Below are 14,059 nucleotides of genomic sequence, written 5' to 3'. Positions count from 1 at the left end.
GACTAGACGGCACATAAAAACAAGGGTTTTAAAAAGGAGCTCTGGTGGCATAATGCCTAAGGCATTTGACTGTTAACCAGAAGGCTGGTAGCTCAAACCCACCAGCCACTCCTTGGAAGGAAGGTTGGGCAATCTACTTCCATAGTGATACCGCCTTGGAAACCCAAGGAGGGGTAGCTATGAGTCGGATCTGTTTTGGTTTAAGGGTTTAAAAAGCCTTTATTTTAACAAGCTGAAATCTGCCTTCCCTGTGACTTTTACTCAATGGTCTTGGTTCTGCTAACTGTTGTCTTGCACAATGGATGACAACTGAACTCACCTATTATTCCCCTAAATGTTCTCTTCTCTATTCCGAAAAATTCAAGTCCTTCTTTAACATGGTCCTCATATATAAGACTGCTCTTCTCTAGATAAGCTTACTGTTCTTCTCATGACTACAACCAAGAAAAGAGCAGAATAGCATAACAGCTGAATAGTACATTCAAAGTCTAGACCAATCTCCTTCCAAGTTCTGTACAAAATATTTAAACTAATTGCTCTACAGTCACATTTAAGGAGCCTGAGTGACACAAGAGACTAGTGATAGACTGCTAATCAAAAAGGTTGGCAGTTCAAATCCCCCCAGTGGCTCCATGGAAGAAAGGTATGGCTATTTGCTTCTGTAAATATTAACAGCCAAGAAAACCCTACGAGGCAGTTCTACTCTGTCCCATGAAGTTGACATGAGTTGCAGGTGGACACTGAGGTGGCTACCAACAAAAACAACACAATCATCACATTAACTTATTTTATTTGTTTTCCAACCAAATTTATATTCCTCTTGAAATTAACTGAAACGTTGTTGTTGTTATGTGCCGTCGAGTCAGCCCCGACTCATAGCGACCCCTCCTTGGGTTTCCGAGGCAGTATCACTACGGAAGTAGATTGCCCAACCTTCCTTCCGAGGAGTGGCTGGTGGGTTTGAACCGCCAGCCTTCTGGTTAGCAGTCAAGTGCCTTAGCCACTATGCTACCAGAGCTCTCAACTGAAATAGTATAGGCATTTTTTCCCAGGTTTTGATAATTAACAATTCCTCCCTGATTCTGAACATATGTAGGTCATTTTTACATAATTTTTTAGTGAATTAGGACTATTATACGATTCCATTGAGAACTTTATATTCTAACTCTATCACTAAACATATTTACTATCCCTGCTGGGCTGTGACATTTATAAATAGTTCTTTAGTTCTTTCTCAAAATTGCTGATGAAAAAAATTGTGCAAAAAAAGGGTGAAAAATAGTTCATTACAAAGCTGAATTTGTGACTGTAATGTTCTGGTCTCCCATTACAGTTAAATTTTAATTGAACATTGAGCTCTAAATTTGCACTGTAGGTTGGCTTAAGAAATAGTCATACGCAAAGGCTTCTCTATTTCCTATAAAATTGTATTAGGTAACTCAATGTCTCATTTGTAAAAATCTCATGAGAAATTTCTCTTGGACTTCAGAGGTAGAAAAATATTTCTCTTCTAATGAATATTGAGCTGATATGAGTTTCCTTCTGTTTTGACTTCTAAGAAGCTAAGGGAAAAATTACTTGCTCAAATGCTGTATTTTGTTCTTTTTTTTTTCCCCTATTGATTCCCCCCCCCTTGCTATCCCACTTTTCCACCTGATATCTCATATTAATAGCTCAATATTAATGTATTTAATTTTGTAAGACATCATGACACATCTTTTCTAGAAATCAGAATGATTAATAAAAGGAACAACAACAAACATAGTCAAGACTTTAGATACTTGAAGATCCACGGAATCATTTCTTTACCTTTCAAGTATTACAGTTGGAAATTTTCCCTAGAGTACTTTCACTGATGTATTTAAGGTTTCCTTCAGCCCTCCAAATCACTGTGTTCCAAAATTTGTTCTCAGTTTATAATGTCATGTCCTGAAAATCTTCCATACTGATTTCCCCAATGATAAGGTTATTTCAATGTACAAATAGAAACCATTTGATCTTTTGCTAACTTTTTTTTTGGTCCTTCCATTACAGAGTTATTATTATTTTTTCCTTAAATATTGCTATTTGCTTGGAATTATTTACACTGTATAAACCTATGGACTCAGTGTTAGAAGTCCAGGGTTTTAACCTAGACTCAAATTAGGTACCCTCTGTGGCCTCATAAAGTCCCCGTATTTACAGAAGGAAAACTACCTTTTGGTAAGTAGCTGATAAATATTAGGCATTGCTATAATGCCTATAATTTGTTTTTGAATATTTAAACAATATAAACTTTATACTATAAAGTTTGATTATATGGATATGCCAGTATTTTAAGCTTCAACTGTAGGATTTTAAAGCACTACAGGGATTTGGTAGGGAGCCAACCCTCTAAAGATGGCATTATAACTGAAAGGCCAAACTCTACAGTGGGATGCTATAAAAGCATTTGTTATACCTATTTCAATCTACAAATGACGCTTTGTTTATTAGCAAAAATATGCAGAAATAGATTTTCATTGGAAAAATTTGTGGCCCATTAATTAGCACAATAAATGTTATAATGGAACTCAAATGATAAATTTAAAAGTTTTAAATATATGTGAAATATTCAAAATTTTTGAGAAATTCCCTACCTTTGCATGAACAGGTAGAAACATTTTAGAGTAGCCATCACGTATACTGTAAAACTGGGGCAAAGTCTGGCTCACTTAATGTTTTTATTTCTACCTATCAGGTAAGAATGTTTCTAGTTGCCTGATGCAACAAAATCCTGACTCTGGCATGTTGTATCATTTGCCTCAAGAACATATGCCAATAAATTATTATTTCATTTTTACAGAGTAGAATATTGATGTTTAGAGGATATTAACCCATAATGATATGGATATTGAATTGTAGACCCCGGCTGGTCCGACTCTTAAACCCCTTGTTGCTTACTAGATACCTTGAAAGTTAATTGCAAGGGACAGGTGAGTGATTGTAAAATGTCTACAGCTTTTTCTCTGTATATGTGTCTTCTAGGTTAAACAACAACTTTAAGTCCCTTAGCTTTATAACAGATAGTTAAACATCAATCGTGTATGAAATTTTCTTCACATATACTTATTACCTTCTTATGCAATTGTTATATTTTATTTTTGTTATTCTGTTTTTGTACATTTTATATTGCTTTTAAATCCACATTTTCCTTTTATCTACCCACATAGTGAGAGAAAATACAAATTCTTACACTGAAGCATAGACTATTACATGACATAATTACACAACCTAATTTTAGAGCCTCCTATGACAAAATTTGACTCTGGAATGATCTGTGGAAACAAGCTTTGAAAAAGTCAGTTATGCAAAGGGCAACAAAAAGCTCCTCTTAACATTATTACATTAAAAAAAAAAAAGCAAATGAAACAAGCAATTCTTGAACTGGCATGCTGAAATAAAATGAAGTATTTATGGATTGCTGATTTTGATATTCATCAGAGAAGTGGGCAGAGTTGAATGAATAGTTCTGGATGCTACCAAAGCACTGTTGTCATTGTTAGCTGCTGTCCAGTTGGCTCCTGACTTACTGCAAACCCACACCCAAAGGAACAAAAGGCTGCTTGGTCTTGGGCCATCAGCAAGGTCCCCTTGTGGTCAGGACCATTGTGATCCATACAGTGTTCACTGGCTGAGTTTTGGAAGCAGATTGCCAAGTCTTTCTTCCTAGCCCATCTTAGTCTGGATGTTCCCCTGAAACCCATTCAGCATCAGAAGAACTCTCTAACCTCCACTGACAGATGTGTCGGCTGTGTATGAAATGCATTGGCTGGGAATCAACCCAGGTCTTGCTCATAGAAGGTGAGAATTCTACCAGCGAACCACCAGTGCCCTCTCATCTTTCAAGACACTAGTCAGGCTAAAAATAAAAAACAAAATGCAAGGCACAGATAAAGAAAAATTTAAATCCATTGCTACCAGTAAGATATTATATTCTAACTGCCTTTTTCTTTAGATACAGTGTTTTGAGCTGATATCAATATGTTGTTGTTAGGTACTGCCAAGTTAGCTCTGACTCATAGTGACACCCTATGTACAACAGAATAAAACACTGCCTGTCATGTGCCATCCTCACAATCCTTGCTATACCTCAGCCCTTCGCTGCAGCCACTGTGTCAATCCATCTCATTGAGGGTCATCCCCTTTTTTGCTGAAACTCCATTTTACCAAGCACAATATCCCTCCTCAGGGAATGGTCACTTCTGATGGAGATCAGAATGGCCACAAATAATATAAATATAATTCTATTATTAAAATCTTACGCTCACAGATCAATAGGCAGGTAAGTATTGATACGTTCCTATTGATTTTTCTGCAATTGTGCTTTTAAGTTATTTATGTTTGAGGAGGAAATTCTCATCTTACATGAATCTTCTTTCTTTCATAATCCATCATGTGGAGGGACTGGCATCTAAAGAACTTATGCAAAATGATTATTTCATATTTTTACTTATACATATTTATATAGTTGAGATTACCTCAATTTCATTTGAAAACTAAAATACATTTGATGAATAATAATGCCATCAAACTTTTTTAAGGGTAGGAGAATAATACATTTTATTATACTACAGCTGTAGACGGAGCTCTGGTGGAGCAGTGGTCAAAGCACTCACCTGCTATCCAGCAGGTCAAACACATCAGCAGCTCTGCAGGAGAAAAATGAGCCAGTCTTCTTCCATAAAGATTTATAATCTCGGAAACCCTATGGCTCAGTTCTACTGTGTCCTACAGTGTCTCTATGAGTCAGAATGGACTCAATGACAAGGCTTAAGAATTATCCGTACGCTAGTCCTTACATATGTTGTATTATTATATACATATTAAAGTTATTCTCTCTCTTTAACTAAAATCAAAAAGAAAACCACACACTTTATAGAGTGAGGAGTTTTATCTTTTTTGAAAAAGTGTGTGTATTTTCTTATAATAACTTTAGATGAAGCATGCCTTAAAAGCATTAAGTTTTAGAAGCATCAATTCAATTACAGTCTTACATGGGAGATTACATTAGTTGGGATAATTTCTCAGGATGATTTAGTCCAGACTTATCGTACCTGTGCAAGATGAGATGAACAAACAAACTATAAAGTTAGTGTTTTTTTTTTTTTAATAGGTTTTATGTCTATCAATGATTTTGAAGCTGTTTGGACACAAAATTAGGATTTGTTTCAGAATTTCAATATTGACTACAGCATCATCAGAAAGAAAAGAAAATCCTAAAGAAAATCTCTGGTTATTCTCTGCACATACCACTCCATTTACTGAGAGTAGCTGGTCTCCTCTTTTGAGGCCTCCATGTCTTTCCGCCACCCCTCCAGGAATGATCCGAGAGATATAAATGGGGGAATTTTGCTCCTTTCCTCCCATCACATTAAAACCAAGGCCTTCATCAGTCTTTGGCAGTTCAACGACCCGAGGGTGAGAGTGGCCTTCGCTGGCTGCAAAAGCTGCAACTGTTGCCTGAAAGAAAAGATGGTCACTGGGTAACAAAATGAGAGAAATAAGGCCAATCATACACTTTGTGGTAGTTGATCAGACAGCTCCTCATATTATTATAGCTTTGTCCTGTGAAAGAAAAAAGAAGGGGAAGGGCCTTTCTTCATTTAGATGCTTTGTATGATCCCTTACTTTTGTAAGCCCCCGCCCCACCGGACATTTTCACATTTACAGAGCTTAACCATTATAATAAACTTTTCTCTTCTTAAAAGACTTTCCCAATGACCAAATAGCCCTTGGTGCATATACTACCTAGTAGTATAGTTATTTTGTACATGTCTTGCCTATGAGAGGCTTCAGGACTGGGATTGTGTCCTATACTTCTTTGTATGACACACAGTCTAACTCAGTGCTTGACCATAATGTTCATAAATATGTGTTGAATCAACAGAAGAGCATTTAAATGTATATATGTGGGAGCTCTGGTAGCATAGTGCATAAGGCACTTGACTGCTAACCAGAAGGCTGGATGTTCAAACCCACCAGCGACTTCTTGGAAGGAAGGTTGGGCAATCTACTTCCGTAGTGATACTGCCTGGGAAACCCAAGGAGGGGTCGCTATGAGTCGGGGTAAACTCGATGGCACATAACAACAACAACATGTGTGTGTGTGTGTGTATGTATATATATATATATATATATATATATATCTTGCTATTTTCAGAACACCAGGATAGCACATTTAGGTTTTTTTTTTTTTCAATAATTAGGATGCTTAAAAAAAATAAGATAATAAATTCAAACTAGTTATTATTACTTGAAATCACCATTCCATATTATTATGTGAGGTCCTCTTATCTGGCACAGGTTTGTTCCTACATTTTAATGTCTCAGCTTCCTATGGTGATTTATATAAAATGAACAATGTTTGCTATTAAATAATTAAAAAATTTGACAGGCTATGGTTTTATACTTCAATATACAAAACTCCATTCAAAATGGACTTGTAGTTTTATTTTAAATTAATATGTTAATTTCTTTAAATAACTTCAAGAAAACAACTTACCATTAATTCCTGCTTTGACCCCTACCCCCCACAGAAATAAAATAGCAGCATTTGAGTTGTTTCTATCAAGTAGAATTCTCTACCTTCTTATTTTCCACTTCCATTAAGCTTCCTAAACCTCAGTTGATTAGATGCCTACTATAAAGTTATTTACTCAACACTGTGAAAATATTGATTCTCAACTACTATACATTCTTTTCCACACACAGCATTATCACATCAATTTAGCATTATGCTACTGTCTGCATTTAATGAAAGATAGTGAATGACATGGAAATAATGGCTCATTTTTAGCTACATGCATTTGCTCATGCAAACCTTGTCATCATGCATAGATTTTAATGGCTGACATGGATGCAATGCAGACAGCCCAGAAACAACCAGAAAATATTGTGCTACTGCAACATTATGCTGCTATCCTGCTGTTCTACATGAATAAGAAATGAGAATGGTAAAACACTACATAATTCACTTCCCCCTTAATTAAACCATATAGGGATCATTTTTCTGTGTGTGTTCCACTTCAGTACAAGCAAAGCATGATGGAATGACAATAATACTCTTTTTTTTTTAATGGTCTGGGTTGAAAATAAAATAAAATAAAAAACAACTTACAAATCTACAGTGTTCAGTTACAGTTTGAATACAGACTAAAAATTAAAAATCAGGAGAGAAACCAAATAAGAAATGGTATAACACCTAAAAGAACTAAAAGGAAAGTTATGATTATTTTCACCAGCTTTTATTCCTTATAGTTTATTATAAAGATAAAAGATTTTAAAAAGAAGGTTGTATATCTGCTATAGTATTTCTGTATTTGTAAAATAAGAATGGCATCAGTGATTTTAGTTTAAAGTTATTGTTTTCTAATGGTCTATTTTCCAGATGATTTCATGATCCAATTGCTACAATATTTCAGTTAATAGGGTCTTTACAATCTCTGGATTTGAGTTTTTAAAGAGAAAACATGGTCACTATCACAAAAGAAGATGGACTTTCCTTTGAGGTTAATGCCACATTCTTTCAGCAAGGTACCCACTGCTCAGCTGAGTACATAGAAAAATTCTAGATGAGTGGGTGTCAGGTAAATTCTTTTCATGTCTAACTTAAACCAAGTCTTTAGACCTATGCAAAGAAATCCTCATGCATTGAATAGGGAACAGGTTCTTTTGTATCAAACAATGTGTCAGAAAACCATGTAGTATTTCATACAATGAACCAGTAGATTTGCTTGTGCCAAATGGATATTTAGTGAGCTTAATGAGATCATTCTCTTTTCTTAAGCTACAGAAGCAGCAGAAACGTTCAATTTTCCATTAGGATTTTTACCTGGAAGTAGTACTGGTCTAGACTCTGGGCTGCCACTGATGTCTAAATTCTCTTACAGTGTACACACGAGAATACCTGAAACACACACACGCACAGTCAATTACTAGATCACTGGGATCAACTATATTTTTAAAGTTACTCAAGCCTTACCTTTGCTGTGGCCCTGGCACGGAATTCAGGACAGCCATTAACAGTTATTGTTTCATGCATGTATTGATACACCTAAAATGTTCACATAAAACAAAAAGAATTTATAAGAACATGAAGAATGTGATTCCTTTTATTGCAATAAATTTTTATCCTGATGATTTTAACCAACAATCCTCCTAGATTGGGGGGATGGAGCTGGGAGGGTACCTTTACTCAGAAGTTTTTCATTTGGCTATCTGTTTATCAAATATAAAAACTCTGCCCTTTACTCTGTCAATAAAAATTTTTCCTTCATATATGGCTCCATCTCTCAAGCATGAACATTTCATAAGAAATATGAATATACTTAATTCCTAAATCTTGACAACACTTTAAATAAAATAGTTTTCTAAGTTCCATGAGTGGCACAAACTCTTAAGTGCTAGACTGCTAACTGAAATGTTGGTGGTTTGAACTCACCCAGAGGCCCCTCAGAAGATAGGCCTGGTAAACTGATTCCAAAAGGTCACAGCCTTTAAAGTCCTATGGAGCATTTCTAATCTGCATACATGGCATTGCTATGAGTTACAATCCACTTGATGGCAACTAACAACAACAAGGCTATCAACAACAATACTCTTTTCTGTGGCCAAAACTCCATCATGTTGTAAGGCACATTACTGTTAATGATACACTTTATAATTTTGAACATTTGTAATGTAATCTATTTTGTGAATCTAATTTGGAGTGCCCTGGTGGTGTAGTGCCTAAGGCATCTGACTGTTAGCCAGAAGGCTGGCAGTTCAAACCCACCAGCCACTCCTCGGAAGGAAGACTGGGCAATCTACTTCTGTATAGATACCGCCTTGGAAGTCCAAGGAAGGGTCAGTATGAGTTGGAAAAGACTCAATGGCAGTGAGTGAGTGAGTGAATTTTGAATGGGTACAATTATCAATGGGAGCTTTAAAGATAGAGATACAGTAGTATTCATGGGCAAAGACCAATGTAGCGAGACTCTTAGGACTAGTAATACAGAGCAAAACATCAGCTGTGTGTTCATGTTAACATTTAGATGAAATAGAAAAGACAGGGGTAAAATCAGGACTGAGAATGATGTAGAATGCACACAGGTTTGTTTACTAATGGACTTAAGTTTGAACCTCACTAATAATTTGGAAGCTCTGGGATCTTGGTTAAAGTATATCACTACTCTCACCCTTTTGTTGCCCATCTAAAAAATAAGTAAAGAAAAATTGGGTTACTGGGGTTGTTGTCTTTACAGGGATAATACTTTCAAAGCATCTGATACCTAATACCAAACCAAAACCAATCTGACTGTCATGGAGTCAATTCTGACCTATAGCAACCCCCATTGGGCTTCCAAGGTGGTAAGAAGTAGACTGCCCAGTCTTCCTTTTGAAGAGTGGCTGGTGGGTTTGAACTGCCCGCCTTCTGGTTAGCAGTCAAATGGCTTAGACACTGCACCACCAGAGCTACTTATACCTAAAAGGCACTTTTTAAATAGTAATTATTATTATTAATCATTTTTTTAGACAAAATTATAGAAATTGCTGAAACACAGTAGAAAAAATATTTTCCATCTAAACTGCCAAGGGTGAGATTATGGCTTATATATCTTTATATCAGTGGTGAAATAAATTGTTTAATTTTTAAATTAACTGATGTATAGAGAATGACTCTCAAAGGACAGTTTGAAAAAGATATTTGGAAAAAACATCAGGATTATGTATGTTGAAGGACTTGCTCATTTTGAAAATTTAAATAATAAAGCTGTAAAAAGACAATCTTATTGCACAATAGAGGTAAAAGTCTATTTGATATGCTGTAGTACTTTTTGGGAGTGGCTGATTAGCTATTTCAGTAAAAAAAGAGAACTAGGAAAACTGCAATAGAAGATTTTTTTTCTCCTTTCTATTAATCTTATCTTACATGTCTATTAAAAATGAATTCGATCTCCCAACATTTTTAGACTGACTCATAATGTCTCAGATATATTTGGTTGAATCTCCACTAAAGATGACTCATCTTTTCCAGGAGGCATGATTAGAAGGAAACAGACAATATGATCTGGCATGAAAAGGTAGGGACACTTTCAACTCTACCTTTTAGCTTTGAACCTTCACCAACAAATGGGTTATTTAATTGCTCCAGGAAATTTGGATGGGGAAGAGACTAGATTTCCAGAAGAACATTTGTCGAGTTTGGAATCTGTTGCTGAAAATTCTCCAGGTTATCAGAAGAGCTGCTAAACATATTTCCATATTGTTCTCTTGAAATTCATCATTGTCTTGTGTAGAGATAGCCCTTCCACAGATATCACTTCCACAGAAATGATATCTGTTCTAACAGTCAGATTTTTCCTGACTTGCTACTCTTAATAATTCCTCTCAAATATGACCTCTTTTATCTATCCTAGATCATTATCTCTTGCTCAAGTACTCCATTAAACTAAAACAATCTCACTGCCATCGAGTTGGGTCCAAATCATAGCGACCCCTCCTTGGGTTTCCTAGGCAGTATCACTATGGAAGTAGATTGCCCAGTCTTCCTTCTGAGGAGTGGCTGGTGGGTTTGAACTACCAGCCTTCAGGTTAGCAGTCAATGCCTTAGGCACTACACCAGCAGAGCTCCTAAGTACTGCATTGTTGTTGCTATGTGCCGTCTAGTTGGACCCGATTCATGGCGACCCCACCTTGGGTTTCCGAGGCAGTATCACTACGGAAGTAGATTGCCCAACCTTCCTTCCAAGAAGTGGCTGGTGGGTTTGAACATCCAGCCTTCTGGTTAGCAGTCAAGTGCAGAGCTCCTAAGTACTGCATTGTTGTTGTTGTTGTTGTTTGCAGTCGAGTCAGCCCCGACTCATAGCGACCCCTCCTTGGGTTTCCGAGGCAGTTATCACTACGGAAGTAGGATTGCCCAACCTTCCTTCCAAGGAGTGGCTGGTGGGTTTGAACCGCCAGCCTTCTGGTTAGCAGTCAAGTGCAGAGCTCCTAAGTACTGCATTGTTGTTGTTGTTGTTGTTGTTTGCAGTCGAGTCAGCCCCGACTCATAGCGACCCCTCCTTGGGTTTCCGAGGCAGTTATCACTACGGAAGTAGGATTGCCCAACCTTCCTTCCGAGGAGTGGTTGGTGGGTTTGAACCGCCAGCCTTCTGGTTAGCAGTCAAGTGCCTTAGGCACTATGCTACCAGAGCTCCTAAGTTAGTGTCTCTTAATTAGGTCTGCCCACCAGCAGATACTATGCAAGCTAGTTATCATCATCAAGAACCTACCTGGCCACATCACTACTGTGCTCTTGACTGTCTGCAGCCCTTACAACAAGGACAGCAAAGTCATATGCCTACAGGAGTCGAGCCAGTGACATTAATATAGAACATCACCTCCTCTCGTCTGATTTTTCTACATCTTTTCTCCTTACCCAACATTCCCCAAATATATCATACCCTTCCAGTTGACCAGACTTTTACACATGTTTACTCTACTTGGAATGCCTTCCCACTTGATAAACTCCTATTTATCCAAGTTTATGATGATTAAAGGCCCAATTCAAGTATCATCTTCGTTGTAAAATATTACCTACCTCCTTCAAGCAGAGAATATCTCTCCTTTCTTAGCTTCCTAGCCATCTGCCTTAGTTTGGGAATAGTTTGGTTATCATTTCCAGGGAAAGTGACTTCTTTGGATGCACCCAAGGAAGTTTATGAGAGCAATCACTTTACAAATAATTGGGAGGTTGTCATCAAGTGATAAAAACAAAAGTTAATTTTTTTACATGCTCAGGAAAAAGTAAAATAAAAAACAAAACACTATCATTATGTCGGTTCTGACTCATAGTGACTCCCACTGGGTTTCCAAGGTGGTAAATCTTTATGGAAGTAGATTGCTCCATATTCCTTCCATGGAGCAGCTGGTGGGTTTGAACCACCAACCTTCTAGTTAGCAGTCAAATGTCTTAGGCACTGAGCTACCAGAGCTCCTTGGGAAAATGTAAACACCTAATAAATACCACAAATTAAGAATACATAAATAAATAAATAAATAAACAAACAAACAAACTGCTGTGGAGTTGGACCTGACTCATAGAAACCCCTCCTTGGGTTTCTGAGGTGGTATCACCATGGAAGTAGATTGCCCAACCTTCCTTATGAAGAGTGGCTGGTGGGTTTGAACCGCCAGCCTTCTTGTTAGCAGTCAAATGCCTTAGGCACTATGCTACCAGAGCTCCTAAGAATACATAGCATACATCAAAAGATTATTACATCCCAATTTGAATTGGGAATTAAGAAGTAGAGTATGCAAGAGGTAGTAATGTGTAGAGGATAATTGTACAGGATCTGGAGGAAGCTTGGGGGGAAAAAGAAGCCTTGGTTGTGTCACTTATTAAATGTATGATCTTGGTCAGCTATTTGATTTCTCTGGGGCTCCTCATTTGAAAAAATGTATCTTGAAATAACTAAATACCTTTTAGATCTATTATGAGTATTAAATGAGATACGTTTGTGGCATGTAGAAAGTTTATCAAAAATTAGCTAGTAGTAGTAGTAATATTTAATGTGGTACTAGTAAAATTTAATATTTTCCAACTTAGTTAACCCTAGGATCTTATGGGGAGCATCACCTAGGACTACCATGCACACTCTTTGCAAGAAATTGATTTAAGGCAGTGGTTCACAACTGGGGTAACCCCCAGAAGATATTAGCAATATCTGAAGATGTTTCTGGTTGTCATAAGTGGAGTGGGCAGTGCTACTGACATCTAGAAAGTAAAGGCCAGGGATGCTGCTAAACATCCTATGGTGCAAAGGGCAGTCCCCACAACAAAGAGCTATTTGCCAACATGTCAAGGGCTGAGGTTGTTGCTCTTAGGTGCCGTCGAGTCATGTCCAACATATGGCGACCCTATGCACAGCAGAATGAGATACTGCCTAGTCCCTCACCAGCTCCATGATCCTTGAGCCCATCGCTGCAGCCACTGTGTCAATCCATCATTGAGGGCCTTCCCCTTTTTCATTGACCCTCCACCTTACCAAGCCTGACATCCTTCTCTAGGGAATGGTCCCTTTTGATAACATGACCAAAGTAGGTGAGACGAGGTCTGGCCTGCTGACGTTGAGAAGCCCTAATCTAAGAAATCAAACTGAATCTATCCTCTTTATATGCAATCATTGTTGTTAGGTGCTGTCAAGTCAGTTTCAACTCATATATACAACAGACATTATATACAACAGAGTGAAACACTGCCCGGTCCTGCATCAACCGCACAATCGTTGCTGTGCTTGAGCCCATTGTTGCAGCCACTGTGCAATCCATCTCACTCAGCGTCTCCCCTTTTATGCTGACCCTCTACTCTACCAAATATGATATTCTTCTCCAACAACTAGTTCCTTCTGATAACATGACCAAAGGACAAGAGACGAAGTCTGGCCATTCTTGCTTCTAAGGAGCATTCTGGCTATACACCTTCCAAGACAGATTAGTTCATTTGTCTGGCAGTCTATAGTATGTACATTCAATATTCTTCACCAACATAATTCAAATGTATCAATTCTTCTGTGGTTTTCCTTAGTCACTGTCCAGCTTTCACATGCACATGAGGTGATTAAAATACCATGGTTTAGGTCAGGTGCATGTTAGTCTTCAAAGTGACATCTTTGTCTTTAACACTTTAAAGAGGTCTTTTGAAGCAGAGTTGCCCAATGCAATACATGTTTGATTTCTTGACTGCTGCTTCCATGTGCGTCGATTGTGCATCTCGGTAAAATGACCATAATTACTAAACCATAAACACACATTTGCACACCACTGAGTAAAGCATCTTGCAAGTGCTCAACAAATAAGTGTTGAAGTCAATTATTATGATACTGGTGTGCTTTAATGAGGGCTTACTCTGAGTCAAAAGTAATGCTATGCCCTCTTCAACAAAGAAAAGGGAAACCAATTAACACAGACACAGAAGATAATCATGGACCCCTGAGCCTTGAAGGGAAGGATACAGAATTGGACTAAACCCCAATTAGCAGAAGAATTTGCGTGAAAATACCGAAAAAAGGAGACATAC

At 37.5% G+C, this 14,059-nt stretch overlaps 1 protein-coding gene across 1 annotated transcript in view; it reads right to left on the bottom strand.

Annotated features, from left to right (window-relative positions):
• The window catches only part of LIN7A (lin-7 homolog A, crumbs cell polarity complex component), a 199,422-nt gene that overhangs the window by 38,519 nt on the left and 146,844 nt on the right, over positions 1 to 14,059 (bottom strand). The window contains exons 3-4 of the mRNA XM_007953166.2: positions 8,003 to 8,074; positions 5,272 to 5,481 (exon numbers count right to left, since the gene is read on the bottom strand). Coding sequence (XP_007951357.1) covers positions 5,272 to 5,481; positions 8,003 to 8,074 — 282 coding nt within the window. The remainder of the gene's footprint in view (positions 1 to 5,271; positions 5,482 to 8,002; positions 8,075 to 14,059) is intronic.

The sequence above is a fragment of the Orycteropus afer genome, unplaced genomic scaffold (genome assembly GCF_000298275.1).
Source record: "Orycteropus afer afer isolate SDZICR_OR568_19922 unplaced genomic scaffold, OryAfe1.0 scaffold00375, whole genome shotgun sequence".
Taxonomy (NCBI): Eukaryota; Metazoa; Chordata; class Mammalia; order Tubulidentata; family Orycteropodidae; genus Orycteropus; species Orycteropus afer.
This window is presented reverse-complemented; position numbering and strand designations above follow the sequence as displayed.